At 42.2% G+C, this 24790-nt stretch overlaps 1 protein-coding gene across 1 annotated transcript; it reads right to left on the bottom strand.

Moving 5' to 3' along the window:
- Positions 1-763: 763 nt before the first annotated feature.
- Positions 764-24364, bottom strand: WNT8B (Wnt family member 8B). Its single transcript, XM_030334217.1, has 6 exons — positions 24297-24364; positions 4345-4378; positions 3415-3553; positions 2438-2563; positions 1544-1686; positions 764-1309 (listed from the first exon to the last, which is right to left on the bottom strand). Exons 1-6 carry the CDS (start codon positions 24362-24364, stop codon positions 764-766), a joined length of 1056 nt encoding a protein of 351 aa, XP_030190077.1.
- Positions 24365-24790: the final 426 nt, after the last annotated feature.

Consider the following 24790-nt stretch of genomic DNA (forward strand, 5'->3'; position numbering starts at 1 on the left):
TGACTGGCAAAGTCCACTGGAGACGTGTATCACAAGGATGAGGAACACCCTGGTTTCCAGCAAGTCGGCACTCTGGGGTTCCCACTGCTTCCATCTTCAGGCCCTGCCTCTAGGAAACGACCCCCAAAGACATGCTTTCTCCTGCATCAGTTTTGTCACAATTTTTCTTAAGGGAAAGGGAAAAGGAGAGAGGAAGCATTAGAGATCACTGGGGTGCCTGTCAACAGTTAGCAAGGAATCAAAAGCATGGAAGGAGCTCTGCAGAAAAAAAAAAAAAAAAAAAAGATGTGGCTACGGTAGAGACCTGGCAGTAGGAAAATGGGGAAATGACGGGAGGGCAAGAAAATGGGCAAAAGAGAGAAGCAGGGCTTTAGCCTGACCCTGTATATCAGAGAAGTGTTCTTCCGGTTCCCTACGGCTGTATAGGCTAGGTCAGGCGTTAGGGCAGCTAGGAAGGGGAGGAGGAACACTTATTCTCATCCTAGTCCAAGGAGAATCAGAAGCTCAGAATCTCAGAACTGGGAGCCCTCAGACCTAAGTGTGGACCGTGAGGATGATGCAGGGTGATGATGGACTGGAGGAGAGCAAAGAGCTAGGAAAGGGGTGGAAAGTGGCAAGCTCTGGAGGGATTGTAGCGTCTCTCCCTCTTGGGATCCCTGGGCAGGGGAATGTGGGGGGGGGGCAGTTCCCTAGGTTCCTCTATTACTGGGGTCTCTAAAAGAAGCCAAGGACAAATGGGGAAAGGAGGGGAGAAAGGAGACCCTCAGGGCTTTCTCCCGGGTTTGTGCGCCGCGCCCCCCCGCGGCCGCTCGGCGCGGCTGCAGAAGTACTTGGTAACCCGCCGGCGGCACTGCTCGCAGCGGACGGCGCAGCACCAGTGGAACTTGCAGTTGCAGCTGGACACGGTCTCGGCACGGCGCTCCTCCACCGCCAGTCCGCAGTCCCCGCAGAGCCGGCGGCAGCTGCGGCGCTCCCAGCGGCCCAGGGCCCGCCCCCGCCGCAGGCACTCTCGGCCTTCGGTGCCCAGCAGTCCTAGCGTTTTGTTCTCCAGGCAGTAGTCCGGGGAGTCCTCCAGGTGCACCAGCTCCCGCGTGGAGATGGAGCGGAAGGTGTCGGCGATGGCGCCGCGGCCGGCCGCACTGTTGCCGGCACCCTGCAGCAGGTCCACCTTGAGAGCCGCGTGGTACTTCTCCTTCAGGTGCGCGCCCACCTCGCGGAACTCAGGCAGCTGCAGCCAGCAGGTCTGCGTGGTGCAGCTGCCGGACACGCCGTGGCACTTACACGTGCGTTTCATGGTGCCCTTCACCGCCTGGGGAGAGAGCTAGAAGTGAGCTGATCGGGGATGAGGCTGGGGGATGTCTGCCGGGGGGCGGTGGGGGGGGGGGTGAGGGAGGGTTGCTAGGCGTCCAGCTGATTAATCCACGTGGCTGGCCGGCTTGGTGCCTCGTTTTTCCAATCTGTTAAATGAACTGAAGAGCTGTCCGCACCTAGGGCTCATGGTGGATGGAGCCAGTTGCCTAACCCCCAGGGCTGCAGGACTCACCTTGCGGCCGGCCTCATTGTTGTGCAGGTTCATGGCGGCCCGGGCATCCTGTCCTGTCTCTAGGGCATCGACGAACTGCTTGGATATTGCCTCTCCGAAGCCCACGTTGTCACTGCAGCCTCCCCACAGCCAGCCTTGGCCCCCTGGAAAAGTGCAAGGGGAGGAAAGGTCGTTGAGCAGGCGGGCTTGGAGCCTCCTAGCTGCTGTTTCTAACTGGATTTGGGGTTGGGCGGGTGCCCTGTCTCCAGATTAGTTTCAGCCCAGATTTGTTTAGGCCACTTTTGGGCTTCCACTTCCAGCCTCATCCAGTCCCTTGCTCTGGACTCCATGACGTAAATAGTTGCCGAGTGGATTCTCTGCAGGATGCTGGGGTCTCCCTCTACACACAGTGCTTCTGGCCTTCGGGCAGAGTGTTCACGTGCCTGGCCAGCCACTGACATCCACAAAATGGCCCAGGAAAAAGGCGAGCAAAAGTGCCAGCATGGAGCCGGGGAGGCGGCACAATGAAAATAATATGGAACAACAAAGTTGGAAGTTGAGCTGGAGGGCAGAGAGGATGGGAGAGGACAGTAGAGGTAAAGAGTGGGGAGGAAACAGGGACAGGCAACAGAGAATGACACCCCCCTATTTTCAGGGAGTAGAAGGATTGAATCCTCAGGGAGTGTTGTTACTTTATTGTGTTTAAATTAAGGAAACCATTCAGTTGGACGAGGGCCCCAAGCTACATTTAGCCTGGTTTGTCACTCTAGGGTTTGGGCTTAAACCAGTTGGCCCTGATTTTCCTCAGATTTAGAAGAATACAACGCTTCTTCACCCCCGCCAAACTACCCACCAGACTTTTCATTCACAGTGAACTTTATGGCCTGCCCTACCCACCGCAGTATCACTACTCACCCAGCTGCCCATTGCGGGAGTCATCACAGCCACAGTTGTCAAAATCCCCGAGGCTGCAGTTTCTAGTCAGAGTGTACATGACCCCAGCAGAGCTGATGGCATGTACAAACGCTGTCTCCCGATTAGCTGGGCAGGAACCAAAAATGGGTGAGTTAGAGGGAGGGGTTGTGACTCAAGGTATCAGTCATGCTGTCTTCCTTTATTATTATAATAAATATAGGATAAATAAATATATCCTTCCTTCCATCATTATGCCCTCCTTCCCCAGCTCCATCCTATTTCCCCACCTTTATAATGTACCTTACTTCCATGGTCTGCTCCAGCCTTGGTCTCAGCACTATGCTTCTTCCCTCCCATCTTTTCAGGTCACACATTATGACTAGGTGGCTAGATTACTGTTTACATACATGGTTGTAAAGGATTTAGGTGGTGAAGAGCCAGAGGAAGAAATGGGGAAGGAGATGAATCTGAAAGCCAGGTTTAAAGCGCACAGGCCTATTTCTACCTGGAATACTGAAGTCTAACAGGCACATGCTAGCTAGTCGTGAACTTCTGATTGGCAGCTATTTCATTTACTGACATGGCCACTCTTTAGCTTCTCCATGGGAGGTCAAGTCCAAGTCAGTCCTTGCTTGGCCTGTACCTGTCTGCTGAGCTGCTGAAGGAAGGGGCTAAGAGGCATGAAGAATTATGACACCTACCTACCTCCTGACACTATTTATATTCAGCCAACTGGGAGGCCAACGATGCTATTGGATTGGGGGTGAGGCAGGGTCCATTCATTGAGCAGTGAGGGTGTTGGGAAGAAAGAAAATAAAGCTTTATAAGATGGAGAAGGGACAGAGAAAATCCCAGAGAGAGGACAGAGGCCAGGTTGAGGAACGAGGAAGTAGAAGTAGCAAGGGGTCATCCCTGAAGAGTGGGGCTCTAACCTGTGGCCAGGGGGTCCAGGGAGCTGTGGCCGAGGCTTTCCTTACCACTGCGAAGGCCACTATGGCTGGACAGCTGCAGGGCTCTCTCAGGACAGTTCCACCGGTCCCAGGCAAACTGATACTTGCATTCTTCAATACCACTCTGGGCACCAGCTGCCACACTGCTGGAATATATCAGGTAAGCCTGCGTAGAAACACAAGGGTCAAAATTCAGCCTCTCAGCTGAACTCGGGAGACATTTGCCCTGTAGTGGCCAAGCACCTCTTTTCCTGCCCACTCTCCCAGCCTTCTAAAATAATGACAGAGTAAACACTTTAAATTTGCTGTCCCATTTAACATCACAAATAACCTTGTGAAATAGGTACCATTTTTATAGATTAGGAACCTGAGGCTTAGAGAGGTGAAGTAAAGCAATTTGCTCAAGGTCCCACAGGTAGCAGAAGGTAAAAGTAGGAACGAAATTCAGTGTTACCAGACTCTAGGCTTCACCAGCCTTTATTCACTATATTATCCTGCTTCTCCAAAATGAGCCCAAATTATATAATTCATGGGTTTTCAGTATTCTCACTCCATTACTATCTTGGAAAAGAACATTTGGGGGCTGAAAATGGCCTTGGAGATCATGTAGTACGATGCCAGCAGTTTAAAGATGGCAAGCTGCATCCAACCACTGCACCAAGAGGGATGTGTGACTGCAACCTGACACCATGAAAGGCTGTTGACTTTTCTCGCTCTGGAAATTCTGGCCATACATTCAGAATCAATACTCCTGAGTTCTTGCCTTGGCCCTGACACTAGTTTGCTGTGTTCTTTTGGGTGTATCCCTAATCCTCTCTATGCTACAGTTTTTCTGTCTGTAATATATACAGCTAATAAAAAATGTGGACATAATGAAAAGAAATGGACATGTATAGTCTTCAGTCAAGAGGCTAAGATTTAGTGAATCCAAATAAATCGAAGGACTTTTTTTCTTACCTTTGGACCAGTCATCAGGAAATTGTTCACTGACCTGGAAGAGAGAAAAACCACAGAGCATAATGGAGATGCACCAACTCATTTCTGTTGCCAAGCATTGTAAGGATTACTTCAGCAAACAATTGATAGGAAGAAAGGGAAAATGGTTTTGCCAAGGAAAAATTATGCATAAGGAATCTATTAAAGATAATTCATCTAATAAAAAAGAATATGGGGTCGCCTGGGTGGCTCAGTCAGTGAAGCACCCAACTCTTGATTTCAGCTCGGGTCATGATCTCACAGTTCATGAGCTCAAGCCCCACATCGGGCTCTGTGCCGACAGTGCCTAGAGCCTGCTCGGGGTTCTCTCTCTCCACCTCTCTGTGCCCCTACCCCGCTTGCATGTGTGTGCTCTCTCTGTCTCTCTCAAAATAAATAAAAAAAGAATTTAAAAATATGTACAAAAGGAGCTGACATTATGCTTTCTTTTGGTTTTTAAAATTTCAAATATACCAAAAAAGTTGGAAGTAATATTTGATCATTATTTTGCCATGGAGTGAAAAGAGAGCATAACTCGCTGCAGTGTAGCAGGCTCTGCTCTGAGTACTTTATATGCTGATCTTGTTAAATTCTTCCTTTCTCCACCATCATTATCCCTATTTTTAAATAGGGAATCTGAAACTCAAAAAAGGTACATAAGTTGTTCAAGCTCACCCAGCTAATAAGTGATCGAAGCGGAATGGAATACAGGTTCATCTGACTCCACAGGACTCTGAGAAGGATAGTTCTCTAATCAAAAAGAGGTAAACAGGGGAATGTCTTTCTGGGGACTGAGTCATAATTAAATTCAAAAAATAAATAATTTGACTCTGGAATCATTTGTTCCTTTCAAAACTGAAAAACGGGGGCGCCTGGGTGGCGCAGTCGGTTAGGCGTCCGACTTCAGCCAGGTCACGATCTCGCGGTCCGGGAGTTCGAGCCCCGCGTCAGGCTCTGGGCTGGTGGCTCAGAGCCTGGAGCCTGTTTCTGATTCTGTGTCTCCCTCTCTCTCTGCTTCTCCCCCGTTCATGCTCTGTCTCTCTCTGTCCCAAAAATAAATAAACGCTGAAAAAAAAAAAAAAAAACTGAAAAACGGACTTGCCATTCAACTTAGCAGTTCCACTCTGGGCATTTATCTCAGAGAAATGAAGACTTATCTTTATTCAGGAACTTGTGCATGGATGCTTATAACGACTTATTTATGATACCCCAAAACTGGAAACAGCTCAAATATCCTTCGAAGGGTAAGTGGATAAAAATAACTGTGGTACACCCATGCCATGGAGTATTACTCAGTGGTAAAAAAAAAAAAAAAAAAAAAAAAAAAAAAAGGAATGGACTACTGATACATTCAATAACTTGGGTGAAATTCAAGGAAATTATACAGAGTGGTCAAAGCCAATCACAAAAGGATACACACTTCATGATTTTATTTATTTATGTAACAATCGTGAAATATATGATCATAGTGCTGGAGAATAGATTAGTAGTTGCAAGGGGTTAAGGGATGAGTGTGGCTATGATGGGGTAACACCAGAGTCTTGCTTGGCTCACAAGGGCAATCTCTATGTTAGGCATAATTTGCAAAGAGTTTTGGACATTACCAGGCCAGTCAGAGGCTAGTTCCCATGCCAGAGGGCAGACAGTGTCAGGAAAGAAGAAAAAGCAACAAAACAAAAATCAAGCAGCAGGCGAAAGAGAAAGCTTTGCCATGAGCCCGGGTGAAGAGACACCCTGTGAGAGGATACTAAGTTGGAATCACAGGGAGTGATGGGCGGAGATAGTAGAGGATTCTTCTTTCCTCAAGATCCTACAGTTTGTAAAGATTCATATGATACATGGTTGAGCCCAAATGATTAATCAATCAGATTTAACTGAACACCTGCCATGGGACAAGACTGTAGGCATTATGTGGACAGCGTTTCCATAAATTAACATGCTGTTAACTCCTGAGTTATTTGCAGACATATTGGAACCATTATGGCTGACTTACTTCCTCGTATCCAAACTATCCAGTATGAAGAAACGATTTGGAATAGATGTTAACTAGATTTATTGTGATGATCATTTTACAATATGTACATATATTGAATCATTTTGTTGTATATACTTGAAATGAATATATGCTGACTATATCTCAATAAAAATACTGTGTCCTTGTGAACACCAAAGGAAGAGGATCTTGTTCTTTTTTTAAATTAATTTAATTAAATTTAAATTTAATTTATTTTGAGAGAGAGAGTGAACTGGTGTGGGGGACGGGCAGAGAGATGGAGAGAAAGAGAACCCCAAGTGGGTTTCTTGCTGTCAGTGCAGAGCCAGATCCGGGTCTCGATCTCATGAACCACAAGATCATGATGTGAGCATGATGTGAGCAAGAGTAGGATGCTTAACCGAGTAAGCCACCCAGGTGCTCCGAGGATCTTGTTCTTAATTGATGAGACAATCGCAAGATTTCCTACTGGGGAGTAAAATATAACATGCGTTACAGAAAGTATGGTGACCATGTAATGTTAGAAAGTGGAAAGAGAGCCAAAGAGGAAGGAATTTAAGTGTTTATATGGGTATTTATTACCTAGGGACAGTTATATGATTGGAGGAAAGATGCTAACAGTGGAAGATAACAGCGTTTGTTCACTGGGTGGAGGCAGCTCTAAAGAACATGGTACAATCAGCATGCTCCTAGACAGAGGCACAAGCTTCCTATTCCCCATATGGACAGTGCTAAGATACTACCCAGATTGAGTGTCATTCAAAGGGTTTGTGCCTTACCCTCTCAGCAATCTCAGACCTTGAACTCTAGACTTGCATATCCAACTCTATTCTTGACATCTCCACTTCAGTGTTTACTGGGCATCTCAACCTTAATACTAAAACTTAACTTCTGATCTTTGCTGCCACCATCCCAAACCTGCTCCTTCTGTAGTCTTCCCCACTTAAGTTCCTCCTTCTAGCTGTCAGAGAAAAATCTTGGAGTCATCTTTGACTCCTTTCTTTCTCTCACATCCCATATTCATTCTGTCATCAAATCCTGCTGACTCCAGCTCAAAATATATTCAGACTCTAATCAGTTCTCAACACCTTCACTGCTATCACCTGGTCCAAGCTATCATTGTCTCTCACCTGGGCTATTGTTAAAAGCCTACTGACTGATTTCCCTGCTTCCACCCTTATTCTCCCACATTTTATTCTCAAAATGATTGGTCCACTTAAAGATTAATCCCTTTAGGGGCACCTCGGTGGCTCAGTTGGTTAAGCATCGGATTCTTGATTTTGGCTCAGCTCATAATCTCATGGTCGTGAGATCAAGCCCCATATCAGGCTCCATGCTGGGTGTGGAGCCTGCTTGGGATTCTCTCTCTCCCTCTCCCTCGTCTCTGCCCCCCCCCCAAATAAATAAGTAAATAAACAAACAAATAAACTCCTTTAAAATATAAATCAAATTTTGCTACTCTCTGCTCAAAATCCTCTAATGATTTCCTGTTTCACATACAGCAGAAGCCAAACTCTTGTCATAGTTTATAAGGTCCTATGCAATCTGGCCCCCATTAATGCCTAATCTCTTACTGCTTTCCCCTTACTTGCTCTGCTCTAGCCACACTGATGTCTTTGTTGTTGCTCCAACACACCAAGCACTCGCCAGCCTCTGGGCCATTGCACTTACTGTTCTTTCTGCCTGGAATGCTTTTTACTCAGATAGCCACGGAGTTTGTTTCTCCACCTGCATTCAGATTTTAAATCGAATGTGTCTATCAAAACAATAGTCAAACTATGGGACTGTCCCGAGCCCAGATGTCCATTGGTTGGTGAATGGATAAAGAAGATGTGGCATATATATACACAATGGAATATTAGCCATCAAAAAGAATGAAATCTTGCCCTTTGCAATGACATGGATGGAGCTAGAGTGTATTATGCTAAGCAAAATAAGTCAGAGAAAGACAAATACCATAGGATTTCACTCATATATGGAATTTAAGAAATAGATGAACATATGGGGGAGAAGAGAGAGAGACATAAACCATATGAGATACTTTTTTTAAGTTTATTTATTTATTTAGACAGAGGCAGAGACAGAGTGAGTGGGGAAGGGGCAGAGAGAAAGGAAGAAGAGAGAGAATCCCAAGCAGGCTCTGCACTGTCAGCACAGAGCCCAATGTGGGACTCGAACTCATGAAACCTGACATCATGAGCTGAGCCGAAACTCAGAGTTGGACACTTAACTGACTGAGCCACCCAGGCACCCCCATATAAGACTCTTAATGATAAAGAACAAATAGGGTTGATGGAGAGAGGTGGGTGGGGGATGGGCTAAATAGGTGATGGGTATTACGGAGAGCACTTGTTATGATGAGCACTGGGTGTTGTACGTAAGTGATGAATCACTAAATTCTACTCCTGAAACCAATACACTATCTGTTAACTAACTAGAATTTAAATAAAATTTTGAAAAAAAAATCGAGTGTGTTATTCACCCTAAAGCTTTCCCTGATCATCCTATTTAAAATTGCAACTCCCCCGGGGTGCCTGGGTGGCTCAGTCGGTTGAGTGTCCGACTTCGGCTCAGGTCATGATCTCACAGTCTGGAGTTCAAGCCCCGTGTCAGGCTCTGTGCTGACAGTTCGGAGCCTGGAACCTGCTTCAGATTCTGTGTCTCCCTCTCTCTCTGCCCCTCCCCCACTCATGCTCTGTCTCTCTGTCTCTCTCTCTTTCTGTCAAAAATAAACATTAAAAAAAATTTCAAGTTGCAACTCCCCCATCCTCTTTCTCTGTTTCATAAATTGTATAATTCTATTTATACAAAATGTCCAGAATAGGCAATTCCATAGAAACTGAAAGTAAATTAGCAGTTGCCAGGGGCTGCAGGGAGGCAGAATGGGAAGTTATAGCTAATGGATATGGATGGGGTTTCTTTTTAGGGTGATGAACATGTTCTAACAGTGACTGTAGTGATGGTTGCACAAATTTGTGAATATACCAAAAGCCATTGATTTGTATACTTTCAAAGGGTGAATTTTATAATATGTGATATATCTCAGTAAAGCTATCCTGGTATATAAAAATCTTACTCTTAAGTATCTTACTCTTTTTTTTTTAAATTTTTTTAATGTTTATTTATTTTTGAAACAGAGACAGACACAGCATGAACGGGGGAGGGGCAGAGAGAGAGGGAAACACAGAATCGGAAGCAGGATCCAGGCTCTGAGCCATCAGCCCAGAGCCCTACATGGGGCTCGAACTCACGGACCACGAGATGGTGACCCGAGCTGAAGTCGGACGCTTAACCGACTGAGCCACCCAGGCACCCCTTAAGTATCTTACTCTTATATTTACTCTTATACTTACTCTTAAGTATCTAGCACAAAAGCCACAACCAGCATTTCCTGAAGACTCACAGCAACTTCTCTCTACCTCACATTAAGGTTTCCCTTTATTCCCTAATACTCGACTACAAGTAGGGGTTGCCTTAATTATCCTTGTATCCCCTCCAGCTCCTAACCCAATGCCTCGAACACAGTAAGTACTCTTTAAACATTGATTGAATTAAATGGATTGAAAAAAAGGATGGATGCATCATCAGAATGAGCAGAAAATTGTAGGATAATAAGGACTGAAAAAGATCTGGGGGAGGGTAGGGGAAAGCAGTCTGGCGAGCCAGTGCTCCCACTAATTTTCCAACATTGTGAGCAGACCACCATGCTGCATTAGCAGATGTATGTACCAGAAGAGCCACAGTCAGTGAGCACGCATCATATGTACACAGAAGTTGGTGTTATAATCAAAAGTTTTAGCAAAGTCAATCTGACTCACTTAATGTTATGTATAATTGTTATTGTGCTTCATAGTAATTAGACATAAGTGGGAAGCAATTTACATAAATAACTGCAGTCAGTTTTGTTTTTATACTGCCAGATAAAAATTTTATAATTGTTTCTTCTCCTTTTGACAGTCTTCCAGGATATATACTGATACCATGTAAAATTTAATTTCCATCACCCAGCAATAGCTGACATTCATTGAGAACGTCTCTTCTAGAGGAGTGCTTTACCTGTACCGTCATTTTTTATTTCCGTGGCAACCCCATGAGGTACTGTGCTATTTACTGAATGTTTATTCTGTGCACACAAAATACTACTTTAAATGCTTTATGTGTTTTAAGCTCATATAATTGTCACAACCGTTGTATAAGTTAGAAAGGGTTATGTCTTCCATTTTACAGATACAGAAACTGAAAGAGTGGTAAGCTAACGTCACACAGCTAGGTAAGTGGCAAATCCAGGATTGGAACCTAGTCAGTGTGATTCTTTTTTTTTTTTTTTTTTTAATATATGAAATTGATTGTCAGATTGGTTTCCATACAACACCCAGTGCTCATCCCAACAGGTGCCCTCCTCAATACCCATCACCCACCCTCCCCTCCCTCCCACCCCCCATCAGCCCTCAGTTTGTCCTCAGTTTTTAAGAGTCTCTTATGCTTTGGCTCTCTCCCACTCTAACCTCTTTTTTTTCCTTTTTCTTTTTTTTTCTTTTTCTTTTTCCTTCCCCTCCCCCTCAGTGTGATTCTAAAGCATATATTCCTTCACTGCTACGCTCTCCTGCAACCCGTATTTCTCTCGCTCTTATTCCCACTTGCTAATCCAGGACTCCTGACCCCCGCAAAGTTCTTGATAAGTATTTCTTGGAGGTCTTAGTGATGTTCTGCACACACTCATGAACAAACTCAGTTAGCTATCACATTGTCTCTGCTGCTTTTCCAGTCTTCCATTGCTCTAGCCCTCCCTCTGTATGTCCTGTAGGCCTACGATATCTGCCCATATCTGCCAGGCCTAGGCTCTGCTTTATCTCGGTATCACCACATCCCCTGGGCACATTTTGGGGGTGGAGAGAACTGTTGCTACCTAGACTGGGTTCAATGCATAAAAAAAGTAGGAGCATACTACACTAATTCAGGATGTTAACAATGAGGGAAGCTGTGCAGGGGGCGGATATGTGTGGGAACTCTACTTTCTGTTCAGGTTTTCTGTGAACCTAAAACTTCTCTTAAAACAGCTATTATTATTATTTTTTTTTAAATACAGGGACAAATGTCTTTTAACCCATTTTAGAGTCTTGCCTTTCCACTTAGGTATCAAAATGCCATTTGTGTACAAGTTCTGATAGGGTTTTAGCAAAGCAGTACTTTCAGGTTTTGCCTGTAACATGCCCCCCTAATCACCCTCCAGCCTTCTTAGTTGGACTAAAACTGAGGAGCTTGCTAACAAACTCCAGTGAGAAGTGTCATTGCTGGATCGTCTCTGTTCCCTTCCCTTAGAGTGAAGGTTATCCTGGGAAGACTCCATAGTCACTCCTTTAGATAAACATCTGGAGCCTCACCAATTCTCCTGACCTGCCCATATATGTGGAATCCAAGTGGTGGGCCCAGCCTGGAGCCCCGTCAAAGGGTGCTCCTTTCGTTGGGTGCCATCCCTGCAAAGAAATGGGCAATTAAGAAAAAGTATTAACTAGAGTTTCTCTAGTGTTTTGTTGATACCTTTCCTGGGCTCAGCTTTCTGTGACCTCATGCTAAAAACACCTTTATCCACCCAGGGGCAATATCCTTGGCCTATAGCACACTGGCTACTATTGTTTCACCCATACTATTGTTCCATAGGCATGGAACCTCTTCCATCCCTATAACGACTCCCTGAAGAATAAGCACCAGTGCACTTTCTGATTTTAGGAAAGACTCTTTATTACCTTGGGAGCTGGCATTTTCCATTGCCCCAAGAACAAATACCTGGGGCTGCAGTCTGACCAGATAAGCAGGATAATTCTTCAATGAGATTCTGACTGAAGCTAGCCCTGCCCTTGTCCCCAGATGCCTGAAGAAGTTGGCTGTGGTGAAAGCATCTACCCAAATCTGCTCCTGGCCTTTCTGTGAGTCCCAGTGGTGAAGGGTGTAAGCAACAACCATACTCCACCAATTCCCTATAACAGTCAGGTGGCCATAGTGCCTGACCTAGATAGGACTGGATTCTTTCCCTACGTCCTGTCTCCTGGTGTCAGTCTTGCTTTAGCTTTTTTCTTTTTTTTAAGTGTTCCATCAGTCTAGGATGATGGGGTTCAAACTTTAGTGTTATATGTCAAACTGTGAAATCTGAATAAGCTTTATGGATGTGTTAGTAGAGTTATAAGATGTTAACACTGGAGGAGGCTATGGAAAGGGTACATAGGACTTCCCTGTGCATTTCTTCGCAAATTTATGTAAATCTATAAAATTTTATTTATATAAAAATACATTTATGATTTAAATATATAAAGTATAAACATATATATAAATATATACAAATAAAATGTTACATACTTACATGACCTGAGGTGCCAAAGATTTGGAGAATAGACTTTAGTATAAGCATTTGAAAATTAATCCACATGTGGTAGCTGGTAGAGTCCATGAGAATCATCTGGGAAATTTCTTAAACGTGAAGATTCTTGAGCCCCAGCTCCAGAAACTCTTGTTGAGCAGTGGTGAAGGGGGAAATGGATGGAAGGAATCTGTATGTACACGTTCCTGAGATGGTCCTCAGAGTCCACTTTGAGAAACACTGGTCCAGAGGGTGAACAGGGAGGTGCCCCAAAGCATCTAATACCTAAGTAACAATTTGAGGGCTCGGGAAGCTCAAATTATTGTTTTAATTTTCTGGGAAATGGCTGCTATAACTGTACCAGTAACAAATTGGGGGGCATTCTCTTCTTTTGTTTCTGAATTGAGTACCTCTGGTTCTGGCAGCTCTCAAAGCTCTCTGGTCACTGCTTTGAGGGTCTGGGTCTCTGTGCTGAGTGTTAAAATCATGGGGATCTCTTTCCTTCCCTGTAGTTTTTCTTGGTACTGTAGTTTCCCCCCCTAGCAATTATAACCAACCTGTTTATGCTTCTCTTCTTCGTACCAGGAATAAAATATATTGGGAGTGGAAAGTGCCCAAAAGATTCTGAGTGTTTGTCTAGGGGCCATCTGTCCTCTAGGAAACATGCTATCTGCCTCCACTCACGGAAGTCTTCACTACCATAGCTATTATTTAATATTCTTAGACCACCTCCATGTTCTTGTCATCAACCCATTGTCATCAGCGAGTCCATAATTCAGTCTTTGGCTTGTGCTTTTTCCTACGTCTAATGCCATCTCGGGGCGCCTGGGTGGCGCAGTCGGTTAAGCGTCCGACTTCAGCCAGGTCACGATCTCGCGGTCCGTGAGTTCGAGCCCCGCGTCGGGCTCTAGGCTGATGGCTCAGAGCCTGGAGCCTGCTTCCGATTCTGTGTCTCCCTCTCTCTCTGCCCCTCCCCCGTTCATGCTCTGTCTCTCTCTGTCCCAAAAATAAATAAACGTTAAAAAAAAAAAAAAATTAATGCCATCTCATCCTTCTTCCAAGTTAATGTACCAAAGGTAGGAATTTGGGGCAGCAATCATCTCTCTCTCTATCATTCCTTCTCAGCTCTGATAATAATGTTTCACTGTAAGTACCTCCCTTCTGCTGTCACTTGTTCCAGTCTAGGCTGGTTAGCTGAGTCATGTCCTTCTGTCAGGCTTTCACTACCTTCTGCCCAGCTCCCCTCACGTCAACATTTATGAGTTCTTTCCCCCTCGTTTCAATGTGTGTTTAAGTCCTAGCTATTCTCTTATTTACTAAATGTTTTTTCAATTCTTGTTAAACAACCATCCAGATACAGATGCATTTGTAGTTTTGAAGCTATGGGTAACGCTAAAGCAGAACCCTGTGGATTATCATTTTCCCATTGCTCCTCTGCTCTATGGACCTTCCAACCTTGCAACAATTCAGTGGCCTAATTGGCCACAATCTAATCACCAAAATTCTTTGATGTAAGGCACTAGAGCTCCTCAAACAGCCGCAGCGTTCAGCATTATGCAGTTTCCCTTGGGGCTATATTGCCTCCTGAATTGCCTATCCCTCAGTCAGCCTGACCACCAGCAAAACTTTTTCCAAAGTTGCTGAGACAGAATGGGACAGACTTTGGATCAACCCAAATACAAATGCCATAGCTTCTCTTTTAGCTCTTGGAAAGTCTCCAAGTTTGTTTTGTTTGTGTTTTCTTACCTAACATTTATGATCCTTAGACCCATACACTCTAATTTTTCAAGCTCCCCTTCATTTGATACCATTTGAAGAAATTTATTTTACCACCTTAGGAAGTTCACAGAAAATTGCAAGTTCCCATTCTCTGGTAGTTATGCCTAATTGTGGATGAGCAGTTTAAACCGCTATCCAATTAGTTTCAACAATTTCTCCCTACGTGGGGGGATTTTCCGAACCCGCCTAGCCCACGAGGCCACCTGTAGCACATCACATTCCATAGTTTCCCATTTAGCAGCTGTGATGAGAGCACATGCCTGATTCTGTAGAGCCTGCGACACAGATGGGCACAGGACCAGCAGGACCCAGCACCATGCTATCTTCAGGCTTACTTCTTCCTTTGCATGACCAGGACCTTGTTATGAGGTCAAGTTCATGTGCTGGACTCCATCTCCCCTCAGTATGAGAGTCCTGTCTCCGTGAAGAACTCAGTCCCACTCAGCAAGCTTCTTCCAGGCCAGCCTCACTAGTTTGCCAAGTGTACCCTGAGGCATTTGAATCCCAGTGGTTAACATAGTAGCTTAGATTTAAATTAGGATTCCCTTCTTTCCTTCCCCACCATATTTTTTAAAAAGCAAAGGCTTCGAATATGAACCTCCAGAATTTAGTGTTTTCTTCTCAGGGTCCAAAACTTTCATCTCAGTGCCATCTGACCCCTCCTTTGTTCTGCCTCCTTCACTTTCCCCATAGATCTTTGAATAATAGGGTTGGCTTCTCCCTACCCTTTAATCTCATCTTTCAAGGTCCATAAAAAATCTCTGGGTCCTGAAGCTCTAGCCGGCCTACTTCAGGAGAGACCATCTGATCACTACAGCTTGGGCTGAGAGCCCAGGCAAGGAGAAAAGGGGCAGATGCAGGTCTCCATCTGGTGGCCTGGCACAGAGAGGGAACGAGAAGAGGGTAGAAAGGGCAAGAGGAGGATCCAGAGCAGGAGAGCTGCCTGGAGCTGTAGCTAGAAGGTGCTTCAGTGAAGCAACTTCTCCTAGAATAAGTGCGTGACAGCCAGCTTTTCACCTCACAGAACTCTCAAGATGCTTCGGGCCAGCGAGAGCCCAAAGACAGTCGTTTCTCAGCAGGTTTCCTTGTGCTTCTCTCCATCCTCTACAGCATCTGACCCACAGAACATGTATGCAGCAGCACACACATACACAGATCTACACACACACACCGTTACACAGAAGGCGGGCTTTACTAACGACTGTGAAATACATCCCCTCAGTTCGAGGTTGGTCACTGCCCCCTCTGACAACACACAAGCATATTTAAGCCAGGAGCAATTCGCTGTACAATTAGAAAGAATGAAGTTTGAGATGCAAAATTTTTTTAAAGGGTGAACAGCATGACTAATTCTTATCCACTGTAAAGTACAGGTAATCAAAATCAGGCTCTTTCCCACTTTGCTAGAGGAAGGGATTAGGAAGTAGAAGGCACAGATACCTGAAGTCTTGAGGGGAAGAGAAGTACCCAGAATTTCAAAGACAAGTTGCCTCTTCCTTAAAAATTTATCAAGAGGGGACAAAGGTGATATTGGTGTTGAGATCTGTTTGGTACAACAAAGGAACAGAAGCGAGATTACAGCGAATGAACAGTTATGAAATGAAAACAGAAGCAGCCAGTGTAGACTCACTGAAGGCGAGTATGCCATTGAAAGGGAAGAAAGACATGACTGCAATGAGGACTGGGGCCAAGTGAAGGCTTTTTCCAGGATAAATATTTTTTAAAAATTAAGGAATGTGTAGTTTTTGTCACATCCCCATATCTATGTCCTTGATTTAAACTCCATCTCTTTCTTCAAAGGGAATCCAGGTCTGTAAATAATTCTCGAACTGTTTTTTATAAACATGAATTTTCCATATTATAATGCAGGGCCCTACAAAATATTTTTAAAAAGTCTTGTAACCCACTTAGCTAAAAAAAAAAAAAAAAAAAAAGTTAAACAGATGCATCAGTTTTAGTAGTAGTCATGTTAAAATTTACAGTAAAATCCCACATTATCTCAAATCCAGCCCCTGCCAAATAATTGCTGGCAAAGACCGTAGAGTAGCTGACGGGACAACTGTGTATCACAGGTCTCTGCAAAACAATCCCGGGCAGTCTTTCCCGAGCAAATCACCAGTTTTCAAGGGATAATCTTTTCCTCTGAAACTAAAATGTCATTTGTATTCCAGGATATTTTATAAAGTGACGGGCTGTCTCTCCTTGTCCTCATTTCCTTCCTTCTTTATGTATTGTGGCAAACTCTGCTGAGAAACACTCAGCTACAAAAAAAGAGCTTCAACACTTAGCATTTAAATGAGGACTCTAACTGGGAATGCGCTGTACTCATTCTCTGTTCTGTGGTCTCTAAGTGAAAGCTGCTAAGGGACAGCTCAAGCCACTACTCCCAGAAAGCCTGGGATCACAGGAGCCTCTTCCAGGATCATTATTCAGGCAGAGAATTTTGTTTTGTTTGTTGATCTTGTTACTTTGATCCCTGTAGTAGAGACTTTGGAGAATATTCGTGCTCTCAGTTGCATTGATGGATATAATACTAGTTTATTTCAGGATGAAGAAGGTAGGCATATATGATAACTCTACAAATTATCCTACAAAAAACTAGATGAACAGTTAAAGGTGAGAAAATTGACAGGTTTTTGAACTTTAGTGCCATTTTACTATTTAATGGAATTAAATCTTAATAGATGGTAAACATATTCTGTCCTCAATCTAAGCCAACTATCAATTTCTGTTGTCTTTGCTAATCAGCCACAGCTCAAACAGAAATAAATTTAAATATATATTTGAATGAATTTTCTCTTTTTACAAGTTATTATTCTCAATTTCTCTCCCTAAGTGTGGCCAGTCATATCTGTATGATGTTCTCCAAGATTCACTCTAATCGCTGGCTCTAGATCTCTCAGACATGACATAGGAGATTTCTTTTCCTATTCCTCTTCTTCCAAGTTTGAACCATTTAGTATTTGGAATATTTAGACACAGAGAAATATATGCAGTTGAAAACGTTACTCAAGTATACATGAAGCAAGATTGGCTAGTGGTTGATGACAGTTGAAGCAGAGTTATAGGGGATTCCATTGTATATGCTGTTCTCTCTGGAAATTTTCCATAATGTAAAATTAAACAATACACTCCTTCTGAAACAATAATGTCCGAAAGCTAGGCTCCTCCAGACACCTTGGCTTAATGGGAAGAAATGTCAGACAGGATAGTATGGTTCATTATGTATTATCTCGGCTATCAGTATGGAATGGCATCTTTAAAGTCAGATATGTGAACCTGAAGACCCTGAGTAAGAGAAAAGAACTGAGCTTTATGGCAGCAAAAGAGAATTCATTCTGAATGAAGGAGAAATTTCTCACTATGCAGGGTGGTTTAAGCTTGGCCTAGAGAAACATAAGAATCTCATCTATGGACTTGTATAGAAAGACTGAACTACTGGCCCACTTACAGGGCCTTATGGAGACTACTGGAACATAGCCTCATACTGTGCTGGTTCCAGAGGATGTATAGTTGGGAAAACAACCAATTAAGAAAAGTGAATTCGGATTGGTCAGATAATGGTGAATTTAAGTGATCCCCTTATAGTCTGATTGCTCTTGGCCTGGACCGTGGCCCTTCATGTTGTGACCGTCCTTCCTTCTCTGTCTGGCACTCCAATTTTCTGCGAATTTTTAATGATGTTCACAGTGGTCTGATATACATTTAGAAGTCTGGCATTAAGAAACAACAGCTTGTACCTGACTAGCATTTTTACTTTAAAAGATATTGGTTCTGGTAGCTTATTTAAGTTATCTCTTACATTTATTTATCCATAGAATTTATATTTTTTCATTCTATTATCTCATTCCTTTCATCTCACTGAAAACTCTGACCTAAGAAGTGTACAGAGAAATGATGTGATCAATAACAAGGGCCTACAATAAAGATTGAGAAAAACAAACCCATAAAAGCTTGGCTTATAATGAGACTAGAGAGTCTGTCCAAAGTGGATGGTAGTTTCTTTTGAGAGGCCCTCGGAGTGTAGGTATATTTCAATGGGAGGCAATGGGGAATGTTATTTATGTGAACCAAGCTCAGAGTTTCCCCCAGGCTAGTCTTTTACGTAGGATAAAAAATCTGCTTTCTGAAAAGTGAGGGTTTAGCCTAAGAAAAATTATATTGACTTCTCTCTCTAAGCCCTATGAATTCTCTGCCTTTCTGATGGAGATAAAGAAAAGAGCCTTTCTTTCTTTCCTTCTTTCCTTCCTCCCTTCCTTCCTTCCTTCCTTCCAGACCAACACTGCACATTTATTTTCTACATATCCCCATCACTTGCTTGAATTGGGGATCTTAGGGAATTTGTTTTTACCACTGGCCATTATTTTGAATGTAAGGGCGATCAAAAGGCAAAGGAACTTTAAAGATTCTAAATATCTATTTAAAAGCTGTGAAATGAAAAATGATGAAAAATGGCGGACACCACAATAATTCTTGGACTCCTGGAGATCCTAAGACGTGCTACAAAAATGGGTCTTTATCCTTAGGAAAATATAGCCAGAGCTAGCTCTCTTATACTATACATAAAATCTTAATCTCAGAGGCAGTACAGATGGTATTGATACTACAGATGGTAAAGATACTTTTTGAATGATCTCCAAAGAAGCACAAGCCCACTATGTTGAAAAGAACAGGTAAGTTGGGGTTTCTGGCAAAAGATAGTACTTGATGCATCTAATCCAAATCAAACCTGCAGGTAGTTTTCAGTGAGATGAAAGGAATGAAATAATATAAATTCTATCGATAAACAAATGTAAGAGATAATTTAAATAAGCTCTCAGAACCAATATCTTTTAAAATAAAAATACTAGTCAGGTACAAGCTTTTGTTTCTTAATGCCAGACTTCTGTGTATCAGACTACTGTGCACATCATTAAAAATTCACAGAAAATTGGAGTGCCAGACAGAGAAGGAAGGACAGTCACAACATGAAGGACCACAGTCCAGTGCTCTGGTGACTGTGGTACAAATGTGGGCAGGTCAAAGAAAGCAAGGTCCCATCTGAAGCAGGATGGCTTACTGGCTAAAGGTAGTGAGTGGTATAGATTCAGATTCCTGTCTCATCACTGACAGACTTTGTGTCTTTGGAGAGTTACACAGTGAGTGTGAAGTAAATGTTGGTTCACATTATTTTATTCCTGAGTATCAATTTTGTTCCAGGATATGGGGCAGAGTTACCCTTTTTCAGAAGATTATAGCAATCCAAAAGGAAGGACTTCAGTAAGCCAGGGAACTTTCTACTTTTAAACTAGCAAATATGAAATTGCTCTATTCTGGGAACCTACTTAGGAAAGTTTAAGCTTAAATTACGTTTAAAATTTCCTGTCATGGTTCTTCCCTTATGTAAAATAGTTTGCATGCATTGGTCAGTTCAAAACACGCTCATTAATAGGGCGTAGTGGTCCAGCATGGGGCCTCCACAACCATGTTTTCTGTGTTCAAATTCCATCTGGTTCATTACTAGTTAGGTGATCTTGCCAAGTTATTTTAAGATCTCTGGGCCTCAGTTCCCTCATCTGTAAAGTGGAGATGACCCTAGTATGTACTTCAGAGGATGGGGGTAAGGATTTGTAAAGCATTTACAACAATGCCTGCCTACAGAGCAAGTTACTCATTGTTACAATTGTGGTTAATTTCCACCTAAGAGACACAACGATAAATGAGGCAAGGTGTCTGATCCTAGAAGAGTTTCTGGGCTAGTGAAGAAGACAGATTCAAAAGCAAATTTTCAATAAAATGTACTAAGTGCCTTAATGGCTTAACCTGATGGTGGATATATGGGGGTGGGGGTGGGGGGAAGGAGAGGTAGCTAATTTAACCTGGGAAGACTTCCAGGAGGAGAGAATACATAAACTAAGTCTTCAAAGATGGGTAGATGGCAAGGTTCTAGTGGAATCTTTGGAATCTTTCAGCCAAAAACCATTTCACCCAAAATGTGAGCAAATAAAATAGTTTCTAAATGTCCTGATTTTAAAATAATAACAATAACAATAATAATAATAATAAACATCCAGCAGATTAAGATAATTTGATCATATCAGTTGAAAAAGAAAAAAATCAAAGAGTAAATGGAGCCCAGGAAAAGGGATTTTTATTAATAGTCCCCAAAGAAAATAGCATTACCCAATATATAGCATGAAACCAATTGTCCCAGCAAAGAAGTAAACTTTTTCCTCAGAAGAGAGAGGGTTTGGATCAAAACTCCTTTCCTTCTGATCCGTTTTTAATATCCCCATTTACATAATATCACAAAAAAGAGATCCTTCTTTGTGTCATATTATCACACATGCACACACACACACACACACACACACACATGCACAATAGAGATGCATTATGGAGCATCTGCCTTATTGCTTATACAAACTGGTTTCATAAGAAAAGCTGTAATGAAGTGTCTCTTCTCAGGACTTCTTAGCCTTTGTAGATGATGATGATGATGGAGGTGGTGGTGATACTAATAAATATTATTAGCTAATTATTTTTAGCTAACTAATTGTTATTCATGGAGAAAATATAGAGACTCTGAAAGCAAAACTGTAGGGCTAAAGTTGTTGACAAATCAATGACAGAACTGGAAGTTAAACTTCTGTGATCATGTCTCAAGCCCTTAGAAGGACTTTCAACGGTGTAGCTGCTAACTTCATCCCCCTGAGTTACCCCACAAACCCCAAGCTTTTTCATGGATTATGAATTTTTTTACTGATCAGAAAAGCTATTAGGATGTGATTCTTTGATATTGGCACATTATTTTCCAAATTCCAAAGCAATTTTTCACTTACCTTTTATTTCCCTAACTTCAGAGATTCCCAGCCTCTGTGAGGATGAGAATTCCTTTTTAATGTAACAAAGTTTATAGTGCAGCTTCACTTGATTGCACTTATCCTTTTTGTATCTGTTGGTGGGAAAAACTTAACAGAAACTTAACATGGCAACCAGTTATCATGAATTCAGTAATTTTAAGTGTATATCTTATTGTTCATAATATACATTTGAAAAATAGTAGCACATGTATGTGGAGAACAATAATTTTAGCTATAGATGATGCTTGGGGAGAATATGGATTCAAGACAGCCCCCTAAAATAACTGAAGCCCTTGCTGATCAGGGGCTCTGCACGTCATTATCAGATGAAATTTCAAGAGCCATAGAAGGGTTGCTCTAAATACATAAATGTAGAGAACCAGGGGATGATGTATTTCAAAAGGTGCCTTAAAGCCCAAAGATTTTCGATGAATTCTTGCTCTACTGTAGAAGAGAAATGAACCCTGTTTAAATCCTTTGGAAAGAAGTGGAGGCAGTGACTTTTGCAAAGAATGAGAGCAGAGCCATAGTTAACCTCCATGTTCTAGTGAGTATATCTTTCTGATTTGGTCATCAAGTTGAGGGGGTGGGAGAGAGAGAGAGAAGAAATGGACAGAACAGGGCAAAACCTAGGATCATTATGAGACATCATTTGGAGTAAAATGAAGACCACAGTTAAAACAAACAAACAAACAAACAAACAAACATGTTCTAGGCCTGATCATTCCAGATGAGTATGTATACTGGAAAATGAAAAGTCAGATTGGTTCATCTTCGGCCACCATTATAACCATCACCATCTGCTTGGCTGTATCATGCACTCCCATTCTCTCTTTTGCGGGGAGCCATTAGGATTCAGGAAAACAAATTCAAACAAAAGGTTTTTTTTCTCAAGGTACTAAAGGATAATTCTCAGAATTGTCCCAACAAGAAGAAACTGTGGAGAATGCTTTTTTTTCCCCCTCCAATCATCTCACTTTGAAAGTCTAGCAAAACTGCATGTTGTAAATGAATGTCATCTTTATTTTCTCCTTTCAAGCCTAGGAGTTTCTGTTGATGGACTTTTTTTGACAGTAATTTCAGGCAAGCCTACAATTGAACAGCCAAGCAGAAATTATGGTTCTCTATTTGTTAAATGCTTTTGAGGTCCTTACATAAAAGGCTGATAATGAAGTATTAAGAGAAACATCGTAAAGGCTGCGGTTGGTCAAATTTCTCTGCATGGCACAAAGGGGAAGGTGACCTTATGCAGAACCCTGATAGTTCCATTATAAGAAGAATCAAGATTTAACGTTAAATTTAAAAATCACTCTTCACATGCTACCAAAACCAGACTCTTGGCAAAGTATAAATGTTTAATTCAAATTGGGGCTTATGGAGAAAAAGCAATTAAAATCTAATTGCATTATAGAGGAGATTTGTACATTTTCTCCTCAAAGTCAGGCAAGGCGAGAAGGGGTTCTTAAACCCTGTTTTTAAATTAGAACTTTCTTTCACATCTCTTTTTTCTTTTTTTCTTTTTAAATCCGGACACTTGAATTTGGACAGACAAGCAACCCAGCCACCTTTCAGTGTGGCTGTGTCAGTATCGGAATGAAATGAACATGACCCCCTCCAGCAGGGAAGGAACACACAGTAAAGGTATTTTTTATAGAACAATTCTTCACACTGCCCTGGTGACTGGGGAAAGGAATCTCGTGTTTCTCTTTTGCTGATACTGAATCAGCTGAAGAATACCATGAACATCAGTAGAAATGCTCTGAAATAGTCTCTGCTCCCTTTTGTCTTTTTGTTCTCATGAGGGGGAAAAAAGAGAGACTTTTTTTTTGAACATGAAATATTTCATTTAAATGCCAATTAAAAATTGACCAATTATTTGGCAGTTCATTTTGTAATCAGAAGTGTTACAAATTATTGCCTTAACTTGCAAATAATTATATTTATTTGACATATTTCTTAGCAACTTTCTAATAAAGATGGCTATATTCATTTATGATAAGAATACATTCTTGGCACAGGAAGCTGATTTCAACAAAGAAATCCCTATCCTTGCTTCCTCAACAGTTTATGGAATGATTGGATTCATACCTTGGTTAAACAGATGGTCAAAATGCAAACTGATAGAGACTGAGCTTATGTATCTCAATTGGGGAGAGACTCCAAACACATAGCAATGTAGCAACATGCACTTCCCAGGTCTTTCTTCTGTATGTTATTGCGTAGTTACTTGTTAACATTTCCATGTATAGATACTTTATGTGGTTTCCAAGAGCTAAATGAAACTGACAATAAAATCGTCTATCATTTGTGCAATTGTTTATAGTTTCCAAAACACTTTTATAAACACTGCCCCATTTTCTGAGCGATTTAGAAATATTTGTAAATTGTATAGGTTACATAAATCTGTAGAAAGTTTAGCTTTCTAAAATATTTCATTTCAAACGTGTTTGTTAACCCAATACCAACTCAACAGATCAAGTGAATTTTTATCTCTAAGACATGATGGTATGAGCAGTTATTTAGAATATTCTGAAAAAAAAAAAAGTTATGTCAGAAAGTGCAAAATAAGGTCCCATCGCATTTTGTCTCCAGCCTTCACCTCAAAGATCAGATTCAAACACAGTAGAACTTGCTTTGAACCACCTTCCTTTTTCCACAATGCTGACATCAGGATTTGGTTTAAAAAAAAAAAAAAAAAGGCTACTGTCCATTTTCCCCAAAACCACTTAGAATATTTGTGGTACAGCAACTTATTAATCTATTTTTTAATCTATTCATTTATTGATCAGGGTCCTAAAGATTTACTGAAATCAGCCATAATTTAGAAAGAGCCCCTACTCCATAGAACAGTTTTTCCTAGGAGAGATCCCAAGTATTCCTACATTTCGGGAAATGAGGAAGAACTCTCTCTCATAGACGACATACATTTACCTGGTCCCAGTCCCAGGTGGGAGTCCAGGTTACTTACCAGGTGTGGCCGATTCGGAGGATACAGGTGAAAAGGAAGACGAACACAGGAGGCTTCACAAGCAACATAATCCTCTGGAGCAACAGAAATAGAAAATTCTAAAAAACGTGGGAGACAGAGAAGATGGGGAAATATTCTCCTTGTGGTAGTGGGATGGAATTCTCCTCAAGCCCCAACTTCCGTGGTGTGTAAGCGATCCCAAACAGAGTTGAAGGGACGTGAAATGGAGCTGCCAAACGTCCAAAGAAGAGATTATCTACTTAATTAAAGTGTTTTTTTCCCCTCTAAGTCCTTCAGCCAATCAGAACTCAAGTGCCAGAGAAAGATTGAGTCGATCAAAAGAACACTCCAGGATCCTCCCAGACAAATGCAGAAGAAGGAGACGAGGAAAAGGGGACAAAGAGAGGAACACGGAGAAAGAGGACAAAGAAAGAAGAGGGGGGGAGGAAAAGAGACATAGCAAATCCCCTCCACAGAATCAGCGCTTGGAGTTT

This window comes from Lynx canadensis, chromosome D2 (assembly GCF_007474595.2).
Source record: "Lynx canadensis isolate LIC74 chromosome D2, mLynCan4.pri.v2, whole genome shotgun sequence".
Classification (NCBI taxonomy): Eukaryota; Metazoa; Chordata; class Mammalia; order Carnivora; family Felidae; genus Lynx; species Lynx canadensis.